Here is a 23,275-nt window from a genome sequence, read left to right as displayed (position 1 = left end):
CCAGGCAGCAGGCCTCATCAGGCAGCTGAGCAGAACAGACTGCTCAGCCAAACCCTGGAAAAGGCCCCCAGGCCCGTACTAGGAAGGCCTTGGAGGCTCGGGCCGGCAGAGGACGCTCCTGGCAGCCTCAGCTGTGGTCCCCCTGCTCCTGCCTGGGTCCCTGCTCAGCCTCATTTGTTCCTCCAAGGGTATGATCGGCCCACCACTGATGGCTTCTCCATCTCTGGGTGGAGAAGCAGGTCCATGACAAGCCTCTCTGGCCCCAATGACCTCACAACCCCTGCTCCCCAGTTCTCTGAATCTCAGGCCACTGTTCCTTTAAGCCACGCTCCTGAGACATAAACACGAGTGACTGTGAATTACTACTCTTCAGCTGAGAGACGACAGAAGGGGTGGCTGAAGCCACCCACAGAGACCTCCCAGGGAGCCCGGAGCCCCTTTTGGAATGAGGAGCACAGGGAAAGGGCTGGGGTTGCCGGACCACATATGGGAGAGGAGGCCAGGGCTCCCCACCCCTCCCGCCCTCCAGCTTGGGAGTGGGCTGCCAGCTCTGCAAGGAAATTACAACATGGGCTTGGGTAATGCTCCTTTTAGTTACAGCATAAACTGCAGCAATAAAGCGTACCTGGGGAATGTTTAGAGAAAGCACTAATGATTTCTTCCCCAGTGGTTAATAAATTCACTTCCAGATCAATTTGTTCGCGATAGAGCCCGGCGAGCAGAACCCGCGCGGCGGGCACAGCCGAGTGTGTCTTTTTCAGTATAAATGATTTATTACGATGATTAGCGGCACATAAACAATTTAAAATACAACGCTAATTAGTTTGGGGAAGAAAGGAGGGGAAAAGCCACCCTGCCTCTCTCCCCATTGTGTTCTACTTCCCTAAGTGTGTACTTTTTAATTAAATCCAAATGTCACAATAAATTTAAAGTGTTTTATTACCACTCGGGGTAAGTTAGGCAGTCATGCAAGCCCCCCCTCTCAGGCATCTACGGGCCCGGCTGGGGGAGAGGATTGGGGGCACCAGCAGGGCCTGTCTACACACCCTCCTGGAGGCGGGAGCTCTTTCTTGAGTCCCCTGGAAACCCCTCCTGATTTCTGGCAGCCCCAAGCTGGGGAACACTGGGCCTGCCCGGGAGACCGCCCACCTCTCACCTTCCTGGCCAGCCCAGGTGATGCCTCCTCCTTAGCATCGGTCCTGAACCGCCCAGCCACTTCTCCATGGTCCAGCAATACTCTGTACCCTCTCCAAGCTCTCCACCTGTACGAAGGGTGTAGGTTACACCTTCTGTTTTCCTGGAGGCACACTTGCCCCTTCATAGACAGCATCTCAGCACATTCCCCAGTGCGAGGAGTAGCAATTACAGTTCCAATTTTATGGTTGGGGAAATTGAGGCTCACAGAGGTGGAGCGACTTAGCCAAAGACACACAGCTATCAAGTGGACTTTTGCCAAGTCCTTATTCATATAGCACCATTCTGCCTCGGAGCCCTCACCGGGCCATGTCTGGGGCCTCATTTCCCAGTGCCCAGGATGGGGCATGAAACGTGGTGGTGGCTCAGGCAGGCCTTTCCGGAGTGTAGAGCCCGGCCTCACCCAGAGACACACGTGAGGCAGGAGTTCAGGCAAGGGAGCTGGACTCTCATGAGTCCAGGGTCAAGGTCAGGCTCTGTCATTGGCCCACAATGTAACCTCAGTCAGGTCCTTTGGCCTCTCTGAGCTTTGCCTTCCCTGTCAGCAAAATGGGAACATGACACCCAACTCACAGGGCTAAGGAACCAAAGTAGCTAACAGCAGCAGAATGCTTTGCAATCCCTGACATGCTGTGGAAGTAACAAGTACTAACAGAGGCCCTTAAGGTGAGCAGGGATCCCTGAGAACCCCATGTCACAGATCAGAAAACTGAAGCCAGCAGGGGAAAGGACTTACCCAGGGTTCCCCCGAAACTTAGCAGCCCAGGAGGGGCCAGGCAAGGAAGCTCAGACAGCCAAGGATTTCTCTCTGAAATACTCAGGCACTGCTTATTTGAAATGAAAAACACATATCCCTACACACAGAGTTCCCATATGACCCGGCAATTCCACTCCTAAGCATATACCCAAGAAATAGTAAAAACATGTGCCCACACAAAATCTTGTATACGAATGTTCGTATCAGCATTACTCGCAATAGCTAAAAAGGATGAGTGGATAAATAAAATGTGATATGTACACACAGTGGAATATTAGTTGGTCATAAAAGGGAAGTACTGATTCATGCTACAACATGGATGAACCTTGAAAATGTCAGGCTAGGAAAAAAGTCAGCCACAAATACCACATGTTGTATGATTTCACTTATATGAAAAGTTCAGAACAGGTAAATCCACAGAGACAGAAAATAGATCTGTGGTTGCCGGGGCTGGGGGGCGGGGGGAGGGCGGGGATGGGGAGTGACTGCTAATGGGTATGAAGTTTCTTTTCAGGGTGACGGAAATGTTCTTGAATTAGGTAGAGGGGATGGTTGCACAACTGTGAATACACTAAAAACCACTGAATTATACATTTTAAAACATAAAAAACCACTGAATTATACATTTAAAAACATCTCAATAAAGCCATTAGAAAGCAAAACAAAACAAACACCCCTTTGAGAACAGGAGAAACCAGCTGAAAAGAAGGTTGAGTCCTAGGGTCAGGGGAGGGTGCCTGGGAGGTGCAGCAGTCAGCCTTCGCAGGGAAGTCAGGCCCTGCTCCCCCCATCTCCCGTTGGCTGCTCCCCAGAGCATCCCCTTGCCTGCCTTCCTTGTCCCCCCATCCAGAAATCTGGCTGAACCCACTTTTCCAGCCCTGTTTCCCAGGGATCCACCACTCTCCTCTGATCTGTCTGCTTCCACCACTGCATTCACGTTTTGTCTTTTGTTGCAATTCCTGCATCTTTGGAGGCCTATGCCCTACCCACAAATTGTGCGTGCCCATGGGGGATGGTGCCTCTCTCAGACTTTGAGCTTGTCCCACATTGGGTACCACGGGTTAGGCTATGTGCATAATGAATAAGATCACAGTGAGGCCCTCCAGGCTCCCAGCCCAGGCTCAGCTAAGGAGGGCTGCCCTCTCCCAGAGCCTGGGAGCCCCCCTGGGACAGGGGTGTGCAGGCTTGGATCCAGGCTATGGAGGCCAGGCAGGAACTGGGCAAGGCTACCTCTGGGTGAAATGAATACCGAATACTGCTGGAGGAAGAGCGCGCACACAGTGCCCAGGCTCAGGACCGCTTCCTTTGCGGCTCATCTGAGAGGGTGACTCAAGAAGATGAAGCACCCTGGCCAACAGGGGGCGCCAGACCCACGCCGTGACAGGCACACCCCGCCACGCAGAGGCTGGAGGTTGAAAGCTGGGGCACCTCAGGCCTCATCTCAGCACAGACCAGCCCCAAGGAGGGGACGGGACAGCTCTGGTCACTAGAGGAGGATGTCTGTGCCATGGGGACGAGAGGACATAAGCCCGGGTTCTAGGCATGAGCCTGGTTCCATGAGTCTTCATGGCTTCATCATGGGCTGCTTGTCTCAGGAAGCAGCCCCTTAAGGGAAACGATCCCCCAGCTTCTCCAAACTTCTCCGAAGTCCTACAGGTCCTGGGGCTGAGGGGACCCCTCAGGGGTAAGGGGTGGAAGCTACCTTCGCTTTATGCAGCCACCATGTTCTAACTACTCCTCGGGTGGGCACAGTGCTGTCCCACGGGCCAAACTCACGCAAACATAGTCTCCCATCTGAGTTCTGCGCAAGGGGCAGGGAGGCCGCTCTGGGCCCTAGTTTCCCTGTGGGGAAACAGGCTCGGGGAGGACACATGGTGCGGCCCAGGGTCACACAGCGCTGGGTGGAAGAGCAAGACTTGCCTGACAGCTCACCACCAGAGGAAGGCAGAGCAGGACTGGGATCCAAAGCCCACACCGACTGCCTCCCTCCCAAGGCCAAAGAAAGCCGCCTCTGCAGGAAGTTGTCACCAGCTCCTGCAGCCGCTGTTGCTCTTAGCGAATTTGAGAGATTTCAAATCTGCCTGCATCCGGGCTGATGCTCTGGGGGTTTCTCTCCTCTTGGCGGAGGGAATCCAAAGCCTTACCCCCCGTAAGAGAAAGCACAGCTGCTGGGATGTGGGGCCTGCAGAGAAGAAGTTGTGGTCCCGAGACAGGATGGAGCGGGCCGGCTGGGTTCCGAGGCCCTGGGCAGCCAAGCAGGAGCGGGGCCACCCACGGATGCCCCTGAGAGTCAGCTCACTGCAGAGGCAAGACCTTAGACTCCTTTGCACCACATGGAGGTGCCCTGAGACACAAAGATTCTGTTCTTCTCAGGGCCCATCTTAGCTATATATATAATTAGGGGGCAGACTACATCAGATACAGATAAGGTAGAAATATGTAGCTCTTTCCCAGAATCAGAAGCTCTCATGGAAGCCAGTCTGAGAAAGAAAACTGGCCCAGAACTAGGAGGGCCAAGAAACTCTTTAAGGACAGATCACACGAAGCAGAGGGGTTAGGAGCTGGCCCATGGGTGGCTAGGCAGGTCTGGACTGGCTGCTTCCCTGCCCTGCTGTGCTCCTGCCTGCCTCAGGCCCATGGGCTTCAGATCATTCCTTTGGAGCCTGGAAAGCCAGGATCTCGGTCCAGTCATGGGGCAGCAACAGAGAGGAAGGGGAGGGTCAGGGGAAGCCTCGGGCCAAAGCTGGGCAGAGCAAGCAAGGGCCCCTGGGACGGAGGCAGGTGAGGCCCGGTGTGCAGCCAGGACCTTTAGTCTGCCTTCCCTGGGGCTCAGCTCCGGAAGTTCAGGCCCTGCTGTTGGCAGCTAAGAGGCTCTAGTCGGGATCTTGATCCCTGGGAAACCTCAGATGAGCCACCACATTCCCAAGGCCACAGCTCCAGCCATGCCCTCTACCCTTCTTTTCCTGGACTTCAGCTGCCTCCTCTCTGACCACCCAGACCCCCATCTGCACCCTGCCCCCTCACATGCCCAGACTGCAGGCTCACGAAACTGAAGGAAGGAAGGAAGGAGCAGGGAGCAGTCTGAGGCTGGAGGGGTGGGAAGCGGACACCCTGGAAAGCTCAAAAGGAAGAATGCTTCCCCCCTCACATCATGCACTGTTTTTGCTGCCCCTAATGTTATCTCCTCTGATTTATTTTCCCCAGAGTAGCTGTGGTATAATATATTTGGTCTTTGTCTCTGGTTCCTGGCACAGAGCTCCTAAAATCCTTGGAGTTTCCTGAGTGATAGGACTATCTTTTGTGATTCGTGAGGAGCCCCTTCTGAGCACACCTGCATTTATACTCCCGAGGTGACTTAAGGCGAGGCCCCCAGCTAGCCTCAGGGTGGGGTTGGTCCTGGTCACCAGAAAGACCAAGCAATAGGAAGGCTGGAACTTCCAGCCCTATGCACTGACAGACCTCCAGGAAAGACAGGGAGGGGGCTGGAGATTAAGCTTTACAAAAACTCTTGAACAAGACTTGATGAGCTCTGGGTTGGTGAATGCGTCCAGGTGCCAGGAGGGTGGTGCAACCCAGTTCCCTGGGGCACAGAGCTCCTGGGCTTGGGAACCACCCGCCCAGATCTCGCCCTATGTACCTCTTCATCTGTATCCTATACAGCGAACTGGTCAATGTAAGAAAATGTTTCCCTGAGTTCCATGAGCTTTCCTAGCAAATTCTCTAACCTGAGAAGGGGATTGTGGGAACCCCGATTTATAGCAGGCTGGTCAGAAGTAGAGATGACAACTGGGATTTGTGATTGGCCTCCGAAGTGGGGGCAGTCTTGTGGGACTGAGCCCTTAAACCTGCAGCAGCTAATATATTATTAGCTAGATAGTGTCAGAATTGAGTTAAATTGTAGGACACCTAGTCTGTGTCCACTGAGAATTGGAGAACTGCTGGGTGGTGCTGGAAAACATGCCAGAGTAGTACAAATAGTCTCAACAAAGTGTAAGTCTGGGGTGCCTGGGTGGCTCAGTTGGGTCCTGGGATAGAGCCCTGCTCCCTGCTCAGTGGGGAGTCTACCTCTCCCCCTCCATCTGCTGCTCCCCCTGCATGTGCACGCTCTCTCTCTCAAATAATAAATAAATAAAATCTTTAAAAAGGAGACAAAGCAATCCTTGTGATCCTCTCTGCTCCCCTCCCAACCTCCTTTGCCTGTTCATTCATTCACTCACCATTCCCTTAACAAATAATTGCTAAGCATCTACTACTAGGAACTGGCCGCTAAACCGTATATTTTAATAAGAATTATACTAACATTGATGATTTTTTGTCAAGAAAGTAGTTCTTAATGAGCTTCATTAAGTCAGTTTGATTCCTTGATCAATTTTCTAGTCACTAGTGTTAAACGAAGATTTTTTTTGCCCCTTCCCCATTTTTATTTTACTAGAATTCCTTTTTTTTTTTTTTCCTGGCACTTAAAACAATTTTCTTTAAAAAATTCCTTTTTGGAATTATTTTCATTGGGATTGATTATTTTTAAATTTAAAGTGACTATTTGGTTCACGATCAGTTTTTGGCTCATATTAAATCTTATTAACTACAGCTTTTGACACCGTTGAGATTTCTTCTGTGATAATTATTTTACCAAAAAATATCTCCTGAGCCAACTCTGGCAGATCTAAATTTTCTCAGGAAGATTTGATTCCTCCGTCAATTTTTAGTCAATAACATATTTTGCCAGGTGCAGCCTTAACTGTTGCCAGTTTTGCTTTGTGTTAATTATTTCAACCAATTTTGATTTTTTTCCTGGATCATATTTTTTATTTTTGCATTTTCAATAATATTAATGAGATGTTATTCTCACACATAGGCATATTTTAGCACTGATCTAATAAAGCATTCTGAGGATCAAAGAACAGTGTGAAAACATCCATGGGGCAGAAAGGCAGGTCACACTCTCCACTTGGGCTGAGTACCAGGTCAGAAGCCGGTACCTGAGGGAGAGCTGCCCCCTGCCCTCTGTTCCTCCAGAGCCTTAGCCCCTGCCAAGACACCTCACAGATGGGGAAGAGCTTCTGGCTGGAGTGAGAGGAGCTGCCTATAAGAGACAGCCTCTGACCGACAGGCAAAGAGATGGGGTACAGCTCTGGCATCCCGTCATGGGCTGGAGTCTGCCTCTGCTGGGCTTCAGACTTTTCTACCCAGAAAGTATCTCTGAGACATTCAGCTGAGAGAGGACCCAGATGCTTCTTGGTGCCTTAGTATCCCTGCCATAAAAGGGGGGTGGGGGGCGGGTAACTAATCAGGGTCCTTCTAGGCCTGAGGCTGTGACTTCTGGTTCACTGGCCTCCAGGCTCTGGGCCTGCTTCAGGGGTCCCCTCTAGCTCTTAGCTGAGGCTCTGCCTGGGAATAGCTGGAAATGAGACAGCCCACCTGGATTCAAAGGTGGCAAGACCAAGTATGGAGGGCTGGAGGCGACAGATGTTCTCACCTGGGATCTCTACTTCTCTGACCCCAGGACACCAAAGAAAGACAAAGAAACCTGGTCAGGGAGGTTATTCTCCTGGCCTTGGCCTCAATACACTCATTCCCCACAGACATGTCTCCATACCCAGGACCACTAGGCAGCAAGCAGCCCGCAACCCCTGAATGTAAATGGTGAAGCACAGACCCAGAGAGCAGAAGGGGCCTGCCTTGCCCAGGGACAGACTGGCCGTAGGGGTGGGGGGGCAGAGCCAGGCTGTGGATGCAGGAGTTCTGGCTCCTAGCCCTGGGCTCCAGCCCATAGGAGAGCCTCCGTCAGTCCTGCTCCCATGTGAAGAGCTGCTCAAGTGGTCTCTGCCCAGGCCGCCTCAAAGATGCTGGCTGCCCCTGGCCTGGCAACAGCCGGGGAGTGGTTGAGGGCCTCAGTCCAACAGCTGCAGGAAGACTGGCTCAGGGAGGAACCACCGTCCCCCTCTCCCAGGGTCACCACTGAGTGAGAAGAGAGGCCCTAGGGTAACAGACAGCTGCGCGGCAGGCTCCCAATGTCCTCCATAGACCTACCATCTGTGACACGAGGAATCCAGCAGTTCCCATCCCCGGTCCTGGTCCCTGCTTGTGCTTACAGTCAGTGCTATTGCCTCTCACCACCAGGGCCGGGGAGGCCTGGGAGTGCCTTTACCACCACCTCCCCAGGCTCATGGGAGGTGGAGGCCTGGTTCTCATCTGAACTCTGCCACATACTGACTTGCCGGGCTATCCTAGGCAAGTGTCTTTCCCTCTCTGAGCACAATCTACTCCTCTGCAAAATGGAGCTAGTGTTTGATCTCCCAGCCTCCCAAGGGGGCTGTGAAGATTTCATGAAAGGCTTTGAGACATCCGTGGCCTTCCCTGGTGTGAGGCAGAGGCAACGGGCCTTCTGGGGATGGAGCTGACGTTTCATTCTCTCTGGGGGCAGTTAAACTGTTGGCCACCTGGGGCCAGAGTTTGCTGATCTCTCACGGTAGGCTGATATCTAAGATGGTCCCCAACGATCCCATTTTCTGGTGTTCATGACCTTGTGTAATACCCCCAGTTCCTTGAGTTCAAGCTGGACCTAGTGACTGGCTCCCAAGGAAGAAAATACAGCCAAAGTGATGGAATGTCACATCTGTGATGAGATGTGTCATATCTTATAAAAGACTGTGACTTCCTGCTTGCTAGCAGACACTCTCTCGATGGTTTTAAGGAAACAAGCTGCCATATTGGAGAGGCCCATGTGGCACAGAAATGATGGCTGTCCCTGATCCACAGTCAGTGAGGAATGGAAGCCCTCAGCCCAATAGCCCAGGAGGAATTGAATCCTGCCAACAACCAAATGAGTGAACTGGGAAGCTCAATCCCCAGATGGATCTTGACATGAGACCATGGCCCCAGCCAATGCCTCAATTATCATCTGTAAAAAAGCCTGAGCTAGAGGACCCAGCTAAGCTGTACCTGGACTCCTGACCCACGGAAACGATGCGATTAACAAGTGGGTGTTGTTTTAAGATGCTCAATTGTGAAATAATTTGTTACGCAGCAATAGGTAGTGAATACACTACTACGTTGGCATACCACACAGGATGGGGGCCTCTCCTCAGGCCAGAGAGGGGGCGCCCTGCAGACCCATCTCAGCCCCATAAGCCATTCTGTTGTGAGTTTCCCTCCAGAGTCCAGTCCTTGCTATGGGGTACTATGAGGAGCCCAGAGGACAGATTCCCCCAGCTTGCAGCTGGGCAGGCCGGGAAAGTGGGCAGAGCTGACCCACCTCCTGAAGCCAAGGCCCAGGTCCTTTCCAAAAAGCAATCCTGCCAGGGCTCCGAACCCCACGTGTGTCTGGAGCAGAGTAAGTGTTTCAAAGTATAACTATTTCCGCTTTCTCCCCTGCTCCTCACTAAAACCTGACAAAGTTTATGGAACTGTACCAACCATTTGTAAGACCATCAGGAGCTTGGCCTACTGAAGGCTCAACGGACCTAAAAGGGAGTCGTGATCACACCCAATTGACCGGTCAGAACTACTATTACAATTCACTATCCAGAATCACGAAGTGGCAGAGGTGGGATCTGAACACGGTCTGTCTGACTCAAAGCCCACACTAGTTCCACTCACTTTACAAATGGGGAAGCTGAGAAACAGAGATCAAGCATCCAGATGGCACCTGTAGGCAGCCCCCACGCAATCCTTCCCAGACACCAGGGATCAGGAATTGGAGTTTTTAAAGATTCAGGGAGGGGAGAGACAGGACAAAGCAGGTGCCAGCCATGGGCTGCAGGAGCCCCGGCCAGAGCTGCTCCCTCTTACGTGGGAAGAACGGGTCTCCCTCCCCTCTTCGTCAAGTCATCACACCAACCGGTGAGGCTGAATTATTAAAACTCCCTTCTGGGGTACCACACGGGTGTTTCTCCACTGAGACTCCGAGCAGAGGGGAGGCTGCTCCCGCCCCACAATATTAAAATGTCAGGAGTTTAAGGCCTGCGCTGGTTGAGTCATAAGTTATCAGCACCCAGTGAGGGCCGACAGAATGCCTCCCTTAAATTATTAAGCAGAAAGCATCAGACTGTAATATTTTGCTAAACCAAAGTACAGACACAGACAAAGATGTCATTTCAATATTTGAAACCAGCAAGTTTAATTTAAAATAAGAGCAAACCAATAAGCTCAGAACATAGTGGCGTATGAGAGGAAAATTATACTGTGAGAGGAAAAAAAGTGGAAGGACTTAAGAAATTTATAAAAGTAATCTCCAAGTGGAAATTAGAAATCAAGGCCTAGAAACAGAATAACACAAAAGAAATATTACTGTCCACTTTCTAAATCAATATAACACTGCTCCACGCCGGAATTACCATGGTAACTCAAGTAAAAAGAATCAAGCAATTCTTATTATTTCAAAATAAAATCACAGCCTGAAGCCTGGGTTTTATTACAACCACTGATAGATCGCTGGCTTGTATTTATCTGAAATATTGCTTTTCAATCAGCTGGTTTATGAATGTACACAGGCCTCTCACCAGCCCACTTACTGCCCTGTTTTTGAGGCGAGGGGCTAACCAATGAATTGATTCCTGCCTGGCTGCATCTGCATATAGACCCAGGCTTGAGTCAGCTCGGGTAAGCACGGAGCTTCTCACCCCTTCCACCCATCCAGTAGCATCGCAGGACAGAGAGGAAAAGCGTGAGAAGGCAGTGGGGGCTGAGCTCATTGTGGTTCCCCTCCAGGCTTGCCCTCCAATGGCAGCCCTGGAAAAACTGCCCTGGCCAGCCAGCCTCCCTCCCCTTGTCCCCAGCCATCCTCTTTCTGGCTCCTCCTCGTCTCCCTTGAACCCCCCGTCCCCCCAGTCCACCTGCTGCAACAGGGAGGCGACAGAGCACACCCTGCAGTAAAGATGGCCTGAACTCTGGCACTTGCAAGTGTGGGACCTGCGACCAATTACACAGCCTCTTTGGATAGCAGTTTTCTCATCTGTGAAATGAGGATAATACATGTGGCTTTTTCCCAGGGTGGTTCAGGGTATTCAACGAGATCATACGTGGAAGATGCTTTGGTGGAATGAGTACAGAAATGGCCCCAATTCTCTACCCCTCCTGCTGGTAGGCATGCATGCCCTTTGCAATGTGACTTTCCACCTCCTCCCTTCAAGAGCAGACTCTGACTGCCCCCATCCTACCCCCAAATTCGGGCTGGCCTTGGGATTCATTCTGGCCTACAGAATGTGGCCGAAGCGAAAACCTCCCAGAGCCAAGCCCAGGCCTCAGGAAACCTTGTGTACTTCCAGTCTCCCTCCTGACCCGTCTTTACTATGAGAACGGGCTGGAAGAGCTTGCTGGATGATGAGGGACACTTATACCCACAGCGTCCAGATCAGCTGTCTGCCAGGCATGAGACAGTCCAGCTGAGACCCGAGAAACCACTCAGCCAAGCCCAGCCTAAAGCACTGACCTACAGATTCAAGAGCTAAATGGATGCTTGTTGTTTTGAGCCTCTGAGTTTGGGGGTGGGGCGGTTGGTTATGCAGCAATAACTTGCTGATACATGTGCAGAGCACAACACCTCACTTTTAAGTAAGGGTTCACACATAGCAAGTGTTTATATGAGCCCTAAACACTGACAGGCTAAGGTCAAAGAGATCACACTGTATCTGTGCAGAGAGCAAGGTCACTGCACAGAGGCATGAGGCTTCCTGGTTGGTCAAGTGTGTACACGGACATTAGGTGCCAGTTAGGCATTGCTCCCATTGCAGAGGTGTGAAAACTGAGGCCCAGTAAGTTGTCTGGAGTCACACCGCAGTCAGCTGGGACTAGCACCCGGGTCTCCTGAAGCATGCCAGTAGGCTGTGCCTGAAGACAGTAGGCCACTCAAGGAAGTTCAGCTGGGAAGAGGCAGGAGCTAGGAGCTAGTGACCCAATCTGACCCAGCAGGCCTGCACTCTGGGACATCTGCCCCTGCAACCTGGACCAGCCTGCTCAGTCCTCTCTCACCCCCTGCTTTTAATTTGCCCCAAGTTGTGTTGGCCACTGTGGACGCCTGCCTTAGATGAAACACAAAATGAATGCGCTCCAACAAAAGACCACCAAGGGAGGGTGGATGTGACTCTGAGCACGGCCTGGAATGGTCTGTAAGAGGGTTTGGCCACCTGTAGGCTCCTGCAAGGCCAACTACAGGGGAAAGGGCATGCCAGGCAGGGGGAACACCATGAACAAGAGCGCGGCGGCAGTCGCGGGGTCTGCCTGGAACACGGCACAGCCGGGTCTCGCACACAACGCCAGGGCAGCACAGACCAGGGCCCTGGCTCTAGTGGGCACCAGGAGCAAGATGCCAGGGGGATGGGGAGGCCAGGCAGCAGAACAGAAATAGGTGGGGCCAGAGCCCCAGATGAATGCAATCCAGTTGTGTGCTGATCACACACACAATTCACAATTTACTCCGCCAATGTCCATGGGGTTAATAGTCCCACCATGGCTGATTTCCCGCTACCAGTGTGATGCCACCGAACTCCAGAGCTGGGAAGACAGGTGTAAGATCAGCTCTTGTAGGCCAATACAAGCCGACTCCACTGGTGTGGTCCTATCCCGAGTGCAGGCCTGCCAGGCGAACTCACTCTAGCAGCACTGGGAAGAGTTAAGCCCGAGGCGGGGAGGATGCCCTCCGTGCCTCAGCGTCCTTCCACCACAGGCAGGGCGGGCAGGCAGGATGGGCTAAATGCCATCTGCACCTCTGGGGCTGCTCTAGTCCATGAAGACCCTGCACCTGCCACAGGACTAACATTTGAGGACAGAACTGTGTCCTGTGGGCTGTCAGCAGGCTGGCTGGGGCCACAACTGGGATGCTCAGGCACCTGGCAGCAGGACAGGTGATGTCCCTCCTAATCGGACTTTTCTACCACCCAGCCTCATCATGCCTCAGGGCAAAGATCAGAGGGCACGGAACCTGGGCAGAGAACCCAGAAAGATGCTGAAGCTCTGGGTTCCCTACATGAGCCCGGGCAACTCTCCTGCCCACTTTCAGCCTTGACTGTCCCCCTGTAGATGGAAGGGCTTGCAGAGAGGGGTCTTGGAGGCTTCTTCCTACAACGTTACCTGCCTTGGGGATCTGGTTAGTGGTAAGCAGTGAAGTCAGCCTGCCTCCTGGATAGCAGTGATCAGTGGTCATGATGGATAAACTGGAAGAGGTAGTGAGTGAACAAGGCACCACATTGGGCACCAGATTATTTGATCATATTGTAACTGTGGAGAACAATGTCACCTCACACCAGCATGAGGCTTCCTCCTGGTTTATCAGGTGTATACATGGACATCATCTCATTTCATTCTCATTAACCACCCAACCAGTTAGATGCAACTGTTCTCATTGTAGAGATGAGAGCTAGAGAGGCAGAGTAACCCGAGCATTGGGTGGGCATGGGGTACAAACCCACAGTGGACATGTTGGACCTGCAGAGCTTAGCAGGGCGGTGGAAGTGGCAGCCAGCCCACTGGTTCCTGGCATGCTGTGGTACCAATGCCCTTTTCTCTACCTTCCTCCCTAACTCCTTCCAGTCTCCTTCCCGATCAGTGGCTCCTTCTGGGCTGTGGAGGTGGATCTGAACAGCAGCCTTGGCCTGCTGTCTCCTTGGGGGCAGCTCTGGAGGGGGCCCACATTTGCCGAAGACCCCAGAATGGCTTGGGTCCTGCCCCTCAGTAGGCTCCCCAGCTCTGTCTTCTGCTCAGAGAAGGCCTGGCCCCGTCCAACCATGGCCACTTCCCAACTCTAGCAGCCGTGCACGCACAGCCCACTGCGCCGAGGCCAAACCTCATGTTCCTCTGCCCGTGACCACAGAGGGGTGGCCGCCCATACCCGCTGGCAATCATCCATCTGTTCCAAGGGAGAGAGACCAAAATAGATCTCTTCTTGGTCCTACTCACAAATGGGGCCCTGCTGGGAGGCTCCTTAAATGGAAGTGGGTGGGGCGGCCTCCAGGTCTGACTCTGGGACCCCGGCTGGGGTGGGGAAGTAGCTCTCTGAGGGATGAGAGGCAGGCCCCGGCTCTAGGAGAACGTACATTTCCTTGTGCTAAAAGCATCTTTGTGGGACATGTTCAGAAAAAGAGAGACAGTAAGACAGAAAGGCAGCTACAGAGGCCAAGTGAGTGGCCACGTCAGCGCCAAGCCCCGGCACGCAAAGGGTGAAGCTTTTAGGCGAGCGGCGGCCAGTGATCTCAGCTTCCCCCAGTCCTAATGCTCCTGAAAAGCTCTCTCCCACTCCCTGTAATTGGGCATCAGTAGTTAATGCAGTATTGACTGCATTACACGCTCCCGTGCCTCCCCTCACTAATGCCAATTGCATCACCTTGTACAGTCACCAGCTTGCTTAGCCAATAGCCGTTAAAAGCAATCCAAATCATGAATCATATGGGAAACTTTTAGCAAGACACTGCCATCCAAGGAGACAATTTACAGTTGAGTTAATCTGGGTACATTAGCGAGACATGGATTCTGGACGACAGACCAATTTATGTTGTTTCCCTGTCCCCCGCCCCACCCCCTTAGTGTTCCGTGTGGGCAAATGAACGGAAGAGCGGGGAACAGAGAGAGAAGCACCTGCTTCTTTACACAAGGCTCCGGGAGGGGGTGAGGGAGACCCGTCTTTATAGGCTCTCTGCCGGGCTGAATTGGGGCAGGAAGGGTAAGCAGCTGTACATGCTGCTCAAGATGTGGGAAGCCTCGTCCCCAGCAGCTGAGGAGGTAGCTGCTGCCGAGCTGCCAGTGGTAGCTGCAGATGGACACCCTCCTCCTCTAGGCCCCGGGCAAGTGTCAAGCCTGGTCCCCCCCACGCCAGGCTCACCAGGCCTTTACACACCCTCGGCAGACACCAGTGCCTGCTGGGCTCTGCCTTCCTGCCGACCCACTGGGGTCTCTGGCGTGGAAAAGCATCAGGGCGCACTCCCCGCCTCCATCTCTGGGGCCAGGAAGGGTCCCGGCCACACTCTGCTAGGAGAGACCCCAGGGACTTTTGCACTCCGGGGCATGATGGCATAGCCCATGAGGTCCTGCTGAGGGCTGAGCAAAAGCTGGTCAGTCCCCAGGAATAGCCAAGAGCCCGCCCTGGCAGATGAACCAGGTCCACTGCGGAGGCCACACTCATAGCGGTCATTAACTATTGAAGACTCGCTGTCTGGACCTCCTCAGCCAGCTCCGCTCTCCTTAGGCAATTTTACTTATTCAAAATGCTCTCAGAATCATGTCTGGTGTTTAGCTCTGCAATCCGCCTGCTGTTTCCTATGGTCACCCCAGTCTTCCTACGGGGCCGCCGCAGAGGCCGCTTACCTGCCTTTCTCCAGCACGCACCCCCAAGAGGGCGCCCGCAGCGTCTCCTGCCCAGTCCCCCCCACAATCCAAGGCTCTCCCTGTGCTTGGGGTTGCCTGGACCCTCTGCTGCCTGCCTCTGAGTACTCAAGGGCCGATTCTCCAATGGCCTGAGGACTAATCTGGTTCTCAGGGCTCAGGGCAGGAGCTCCCGTTGCTCCTTGGAGACTGCAAGCCCCCTCTCCCCCGGAAGGCCCCCAGCCGAGTGCTAGCTCAAGCACCCGTGCCAGGGAAAGAAGGGCTCTTTCTCCGGGAAAGTTGGAGCGGGGCTTCCTTTGCTGACAGGCAGGCCCGATGGCATTTAGAAAGCCCGGACCCTGAGTTCCAGTAAAGTGGAGATGGCTAGGCCAAGAGCAAGCGTCCAAATGAAAGCAATTAATCTTAAAACCAGAAGTTTAACCATTTGCAAAACAGATCTTTCCTCTCTGTGGTGGCCCTTCACTGCTCGACCTAATGGATTACTTTATTAATAATGCACTGTGCTTAAAAGCAAAAAAAAAAAATTTTTTTTCTGACGATTCAATACTTCAGAAAGTCTCTTAAACCCGTTGCTACGGCAAAGCGATTGATATTTTATTATCTTTCAGAAGTGCAACATGAAAGCCCTGCCGCCCAGCAGAGCAAGAGCTTTGGTCCTCGGCAGCTAGCAGACCTGACTTCAACCAGAGGAGCCCCGGTCTCTTCCGACAAGATGCTGTCAGGTGGAGAAAAGGCATTGGGGGTGGTTAATAAGAGCCCCGAGTCCCTGCTGTAGCCAGACAAAGGGTGCGGCGCTGCATCCCGGAGGGATATGCTTCTTGGGGGCCCTGGGGGGCAAGGCTGCCACCTAGCCCAGAGGGCCACCTGCTGAAAGGGCATAAGTGCCAGGAAGAAATCGGGCAGCAGGCTCGGAGGGACAGATGAGTCGATCCAGAGCCTTTCTCCTTTCCCCAATGGAAGGTGCCACCTTCAGGGTTTCCTGGAATTAGGGGAGGCCAGCCTCTAACAGGGAGTGGAGCGCAGATGTATGAGCAGAAAGATTGCTTTTGGAGGACACCTCTGGGCTGGGCAGGACAAGAATTAAACGGCTCCTCAGGGCCCCAGCTGCCTACTACCTTGCTGGTGCTCTGGGCCCCAGAGCTCAGTGGTATGAACTGTAGGGGGCACCATGTTGTTCAGACTGAGCCGAGTGGGGGACTGAGGGGCATCATGAGCTCTCCTCTGCAAATCTGGCGGAGACGAGGGGAAACACGCAGGCCCAAGGGTGGCTGTCTGGAGGCAGGATACTGGCTAAAATGACCTCCAGGTATCTATTCGTATCCAGGGCTCATCCGAAAATCTTGAGTATCACCGAGCTCAAAGGAACTCTGGGGTGCCTGCACAGAGCACTACCTAGATGGCAGTGGTGGGGTCATCTTGTTGCATGAGACCAATCTCCCTGCCTGAGGCCTCCCACGTATAGGGCCTGGGTTTTCTCCATTTCTGGCTTGAGCCTGGGGAACAAGCATGCCAAATAACCACGGCTGAAGACATACCCTGAGGTCCACATCTCCCCATGGGGAGAGTACCTCCACACACCGAGGAGGGGCCCTCTGCACTGGCTTCTGCAAGCCCCTCATTTTACCAAGAGGGAAAGTGAAGGCTAGCTCTGGGCATGACTGGTCTGAGAGAACCTGGGGAGCTCACGACAAAATGCCTCTTCCCTCCTGGTCTGGCCTGACCGGGTCCTTCTCCCTGTCATTCTATACAGAACTGCAGAAGCCTAGTCCTCTGACAGCCCCCAGAGGGATCCTGGAGAGGCCCTGAAGAGCTGAGAGCATACTAGAGATGGAGGTCGCACCCCGGCCAGCCCCTGGCAAATGCATTCTTTTGGCCAGAAGCACTTAGTTGCCCCTTTCCTCTCTTACTGTATACATGCTGAGAAACAGCCTTCAAGGCTCCCCCACATGCCACCCCCAGGCCAGACACTTTAAATGTCCCTCCCTAAAGGAGGTCTCAGAGGCGGTGGGGAGGCTAGGGGCACCAGCATGTGGTAGCAGCGAAGTGCACGTCCTGTGTGACCTTGAGCAAGTCACTTAACTTGGAATTTTCACCAAGTGACCATGTCAGTAACACCACTCACCCAGGCACAGGCCCAGGGGAGACTCCCTAGTAGAAGGTCAGAGAATGGCCACCACCATCAATCCAAGAGGATTACTGGTGACACGTGCAAACCACCTTCTCAGTTCCTTACCAGTAGAAACCAGGCGACAGCATGGGTGCCAACAATTACATCATCTCCCTACAACACCAACACACCAGGCAACCCTCACCTACAGGGCAGGAGGGCCCGGGGCCAGCCAAGGAACACCTACTGTTTGGCCACCCGCGTCTGCGTTTGGGTCACGGGGCACCCACTTGGTTTTACCCTTAAGTGAGCTGCGTTCCCCAACCTCTCCTAAACATACCAGGACCCTTCCAGTCAGGAAGGCTTTGGGGTCTATGGGACCACGTGCTAGAGGCTTGCAGCTACCACGGGCCCCTGTGTTCTGACCTCTGGGGCGCACTGAGGCTCCTGATCACGTCAGGTTCAGGCCATTCTCCAGGGCCTCGCCTGCACGAGTGCCACCGGCCGGTGGCGGGACACTTTCTTCCTCGGGGCCAAACTCCCGCCTGCGCGCTCAGGGGACGGGGAGACAGCGGGCCGGCACAGGAGGCGTCTGTCTCCCCGAGGGGCCGGCGGGCCTTCGCCTCGCCCGCCGGGCGCCCCGGGGCCAGCACGGTCTTCCCGCGCGCCCGCTGGCCGCAAGCTCTGGCGTCCGATTCTCCCGAGGCCCCTGATTTGCTCGGCGCTCCCGGCCTTTCGGGTTACCCGGCCGGCGCGAGGCAGAGCGCGAGGGAGATGGCTGCGGTGAGAGGAGCCGCCGCAAAGACCAGACGCGGCGCGCGGAGCGCCACTGCGCCGAGATCCGAGGGGACCGGAGCCTGCACGCGGCCGCCCCACCGCCCGCCCGCCAGCCAGCAGGCTCCCTCCCCCCTCCCCCGGCCCCACCTGGCCGCCCCCGCCCCCGCCCCCGGCCCGGCCCCCGGCGCGCCGCCCGCCCCCGGCAACCCCGGCACAGCCCGGCGTGTGCGCGCCCGCGTCCCGGCGTGTGCTCCCGCGCGCCGCGGCGGGGGGCGAGGGGGTGCGGGGCGGCGGCCCCCTGCCCGCCACCTACCGTCCTCCTTGTCCAGCACCATCATCTCGGGCGCTCCGTGTCCAGCCGCAGCTCGGCTCGGCCGGGAGAAGGGCGCCGATTCCGGGCGCGCTTCGGCGGGGCGGCCGGTCCTCGGGCAGCGAGCGGGCTCTAATTACCCGCTTGTCCGGCTCTTAACCTAGATTGCACTCAGCTAGAATTACATTCAGGAGCGAAGCACTTCGCAGATACAAAAGCAGTCTCACCTACTTTTGTGCCTCAGAATTGCAAGGAACTACGAACTGCAATTTAGAGGGAGAGAGAGAGGGAGAGAGAAGGGGGAAGAGAGGATCAGAGCCGTTTCTTTGATTCTCACCTTCTAAATGGCTCAATTTGCCCAGTATAATCTGTCTTAATGTAATTGCATTTGATAGCTCATAACCCTGGCTCTGGCAACGACACAGCTTTCAGCCTCATAAAGTGTTTTCCCCTCGGATTTAATCTGAATCTCAATCTAAAATTATATTCAAAGAGATGGGGGAATCTCGGCGGCCGTCTCCCGCTGCCTTTCTCCCTCAATGTATGAGGTTTGCACTCCTGCTACTGAATAAATGCACACATTTCCCGAGGCCCCCCTCCCTCCCGGGTTAATGGGGAGTGGAGACGCGCGGCTGCCCGGCTCCGCAGCGCCACCTGGAGGTCGCTCGGCCCTAGCTCGGCGCTTGGTTCTGCGCAGCACCCAGGGTCCTCATCCCAGATATTTGTCCCGTGGACCACGCTTTTTTTCCACTCCCAACCCCTCAGCCTTAGTTTCTGACCCCCGCCCCCCGCCCACCTGAGCGATCTTTCTCTGATCTCGTACCCTCCGTTCCTACCAGCTCTGCCGGAGGCTTCCGGTTGCCTCCTGGATTGTTTGGCAAAGTTAACACTCTGCAGGGTACAAACTCTCCCACTTTGAGTCTTCCAGCATCACCCTTACCCCAGCAACTCCCACCCCCCAAGAGCATCCTAATTCCATAGGGAGCAGGATCCTGTCTCAGCTTCTCTCTGAGCAAGCACAGCATGGCTTTGAAGGTTTTTCTCATTCCAAAACTATTTATTGAGCATGTATTATTCTAAGGCACTGGCGAAACCACAGTGAACAAAAGATTCCTATTTCGGAGTTGAAAATTCTTGCTCTGTAACTCAGGAGGCAGGAAGGAAGATAGTGTCCATCTCCTCTCCTCCTGAACCCTACTTTTCCCCAAGAGCCTTGGGGCTAGTGCCCAGGCTGCCTACTCTAGGAAGGCCACTCTTAAATACCAAGAGCTTTTTTTTTTTTTTCCCTCTTGATGGTACCATGTTCCAAGAGGGAATGGAAATATTAATGGATTTTCTAAAGGCCAAGGAGGGCTGCAAAAAGATGTGTCAGAGGTTCATCCCTGGCAGACACTTCTGAGGACTAGACCCAGGCAAGGAGAAGGCAAGAACCACCAGTTGGGATTTCATCCCATCTCTGCCTATGACCAATGGTGGGACCTTAGCAAATCACTTTGTCTGGGCCTCAGTTTCCCTGTTTGTGAAGTGGGAGACCTGCTCCGCTATCCAAGGTTGCTGTGGGGATTAGATGAGCTAATGTATGTGAATGTGCCTTGTAAACTGTGGCACCCGACCATGGGGGGACTTACTGAGTATACATGAGACCTGGAGGCCAGGCTGGGCCCCTGAAGCCCCGGGAGGCTCCAAAGCAGGGTACCTGACAGGGGTGGAAATGGGGGAGTGGGGCTACAGCCCATCTTCCTCTAGCCTAAGCGGGGAAGTCAGGCTCTGAGAAAATAGAAGAGAGGCTGCTTCTAATGAGATGCCTCATCCGCAGCTCAGAGGGTTTCGCTTTCCCCTTCATCTTGAATACTTAATCCTAATAGTCCTTGAGCATATTTGATGTTAAATATACCATTTTGCTCAGCCTCACTGTCCCTCAGGACTGCGAGCTTGAGGTCTCCCCCGCCACTGCAGCCCGAGCTATACCCCGAGGGTCTGAAGGAGGCTTAGCCACTGCTGCTTCGGACACATTTCGTACCAACCCCTCACCCCAGCCGGAGCTGGGGGCCACACAGGGTCAACAGCAATGGGCCTGACAGGCTGGCAAGGGGTAGCTTCTGGCTCTAGACGCCTCTGTGCTACCTGATCCCTCCATAAGGGCTGCAGCTTTACTCTCAAGTCCCAGGGCCGCTCCTCCTCCCTTTCAAGGGTCTGGCCCTGACTCACAAACCAGGACTTGACTAGCTGGGGGCATTTTCCCACTCTCTTGTTCATGTGTTGGGCTTGGGGCTCTGTCCCAACACCAGCTCCCCCAAGCCTCCAATTAGCAGCTACCCCATCAGCATCCCCCTGGGAAGTCGGGGGCCCTGTGCCCCCCACCTCAGGGACAGGAGCAGGCCTGGGCTGCTGAACCAGGGGCTGAAGAAGCAGGTAGGGTATGTCAGCAGGGGATCGCTGCTGTGTGTGAAACGCTGCTCGTGTCCACAGGCAGCTCTCTCTGCACCCCCAGTTGGGAGCATCGAGCTCCCACAGTGATCTGGAAAAGGGCCTCCACAGAGGCCTTCCACTTTATAGAGCTACCCAGCAAGCCTTGGAGGGTTTAGGTGACTGGAGCTCTTAGCCAGGAAGGGGCCTGCTGGATGGACAGGGCCAGACATAAGCCTCACCCATCCAGCAGCCACCCTCTCAGCTCAGGGGGAATTGCTGGGCAGGCAGGTAACCCCTGTGCCCGGGGCCTACGCCCCACCCGAGCTGTCTCCAGGTCCAGGCGCACACTCGCAACACCAGGGTGGAATCCTCGATCCCCTGTGGCTGGGGGAGGTAGTTTGCACCCAACACAGTCCACAGGAGATGAGCATGTACTCTCAAGTCAACGTTGCCAAGAGTGCTCTGGAATGTCCTTGAAATGCCTCTAGGGACAGCAGAGGCAGACCAGCTGATCAGCCCCCAGGTTATGGTGAGGAGAAAGGGGGTGCTCCTGGCTGCCTTTCAAAGTTTGGGGCAGGTCCTAGCAGTTTGTCCCTGCACCTGGCAGGAAAGTCCTGAGGAAGGGTTCCTGCACTGGGTTTGGGAGGTGTGTGTAGGGGGGCAGGGGGAGACTCTTTGCCCCAGGGTCTGGGCAGACCAGATATTCCAGAACTCAGCGGAGGCTGTCAGATGTGCCTCAGCCTGAGGGCCCTGCTTCCAACACAGTGCCGCTGTCTCCAAGATGGCGTTACCAGTGGGCTTCACAGGTGAAGCTCACAGAGGTATCTGGACTGACAAGGGCCCCTTCCCTGTGGCCGCCACAGCTGACAGGACCAAGTGACCCCACAGATTTTGCAGCACAATCAGGACGCCTGCTGGCCAAGTTCAGATGCCCTGCTCTGTCCTCTACTAACACAAAAGCAGCCTAAACACAGGAATTTGCAATTAGCTAGAGTGGAGAAGTACACAGTTGACAAACTTTCCCCCTTTGGTTTCTGGAAGACCTTCTAGGAAGCTGCAGTTACCATCTGTTAGGCCTGGTGGAGGCCTAGGCCAAATCTGCCCCCCAGAAAGCAAGTCTCTCCCATCCTCCCGAAGAAGGCCAAGCCACCCCTGCAAAACAGCTCTGAGAAGGTTGTGGATGTAGGCTGACACGCTGTCTTGGTTTGTCCAGGACTGAGGGGTTTCCCAGGAGGCAGGACTTTTCAGGGCTAAAACCAGACGGTTCCGGGCAAACCAAGACAGTTGAAGACCACAGTGGAAGATGGTAGGCTGGGACAAGGGACTAGTGGCGCCAGAGAGAAAGGTCAGGCAGCCAGACCCTTCCCTGCACACCAGCAGCTGCCTCCCAGCCTCAAATTTCCCCAGCCTCCTGCTCAGGGCTTCATCCCCCCTGGGCACTAAGGAACTGCCCTAGCCCCTGGGGATCGTCCCATGGGGCAGCCAGGCTGTGTCTTCTCTTGCAGATCGGTAGTTACAGTGGGAAAGCTGTGAGTTGGACTCAGGGGTGGATCCATATTTTTTGAGAGCCAAGCTTACTTATGCAGTTTAGGGGTCGGGGGTGCTCTTTAAGAAAAGGAATACAAGCCTGCTAACACAAAATGACCACCGAAGGACTACGAAGCTTAAACTTCATTGGCTTCAAGGTAAATCCGCTCCCCGATATTCTGGTTACAGGGCCCGACCCTAGCCAGCAGGGCACCTCCCGACACACTTGGCTGGCGGAACCGTGCCAGGGGTGAAGCAACGTGACCCATCCCTCAGCTATGAAGTTCCAGATCTGAGGGACCCCAGGACCGTGCCGGTTTGCCTGCAGGTTCTCTGGGTATCCCCCTGGGGGAGCCGTTCCGCAGTCGGGGGCGGAAGGGGGGACGCGCAGACACCCAGGGAGCCTAGGAGACTCGGGGGCTGGGGGCACTGCGGGGAAGCCCGCGGCGCGGGTCGCAGAGGCGCTCCCCGTGTCTGCGAGACGGCAAGAGCCAGAGAGAAAGTTCCCGGCCCGAGCGAGCGGGGCTGGGGCTCGCGGCGGCCCGGGTGACTTCCCGACCTGGCTGCAGAACCCTGGGGCTGAGCCCCGCACCCCCGGCCCGCACGCCCGCGCGCACACCCAGCGCCGCGCTTCCGGGAAGCGGCCGAGCTGCCGGAGGCTGCCGAGGCCGGCGCGGGGGACGCTGCCGCCGCGAGGCGAGCGGGGTGGCCTCGGCAGGGCCCGCGCCCTCGCCCCAACCCGGGACACCTACCGTCCTCCTGGTCCAACACCATGGTCCCCCGGCGGCGCCAGCCCGGCACGGGCCGAGGACGCTGAGGGGCACGCGGCTCGGACTCCGCCGCCGCCCGCCTGCGCTGCTCCCGCCGGCCCCGCGCGGGCTCC

At 54.9% G+C, this 23,275-nt stretch overlaps 1 protein-coding gene across 2 annotated transcripts in view; it reads right to left on the bottom strand.

Annotated features, from left to right (window-relative positions):
* Positions 1-23,239, bottom strand: part of LMO1 (LIM domain only 1) — a 40,741-nt gene extending 17,502 nt beyond the window's left edge. The window contains exons 1-2 of one of the 2 annotated variants that reach the window (XM_034995282.1): positions 23,145-23,227; positions 18,460-18,719 (exon numbers count right to left, since the gene is read on the bottom strand). In XM_034995282.1, the coding sequence (XP_034851173.1) occupies positions 18,460-18,484 (25 nt within the window). In that variant the 5' untranslated portion in view covers positions 18,485-18,719; positions 23,145-23,227. Of the gene's footprint in view, positions 1-18,459; positions 18,720-23,144 lie in introns of both variants that reach the window. The other variant, XM_034995283.1, reaches the window with a different exon arrangement.
* Between the last annotated feature and the right edge of the window lie 36 nt (positions 23,240-23,275).

Source organism: Mirounga leonina, unplaced genomic scaffold (genome assembly GCF_011800145.1).
Source record: "Mirounga leonina isolate KUSES-001 unplaced genomic scaffold, KU_Mleo_1.0 Mir_92, whole genome shotgun sequence".
Lineage (NCBI taxonomy): Eukaryota > Metazoa > Chordata > Mammalia > Carnivora > Phocidae > Mirounga > Mirounga leonina.
Note: the sequence above shows the minus strand (reverse complement) of the source record. Positions and strands in the feature narration are given on the sequence as shown.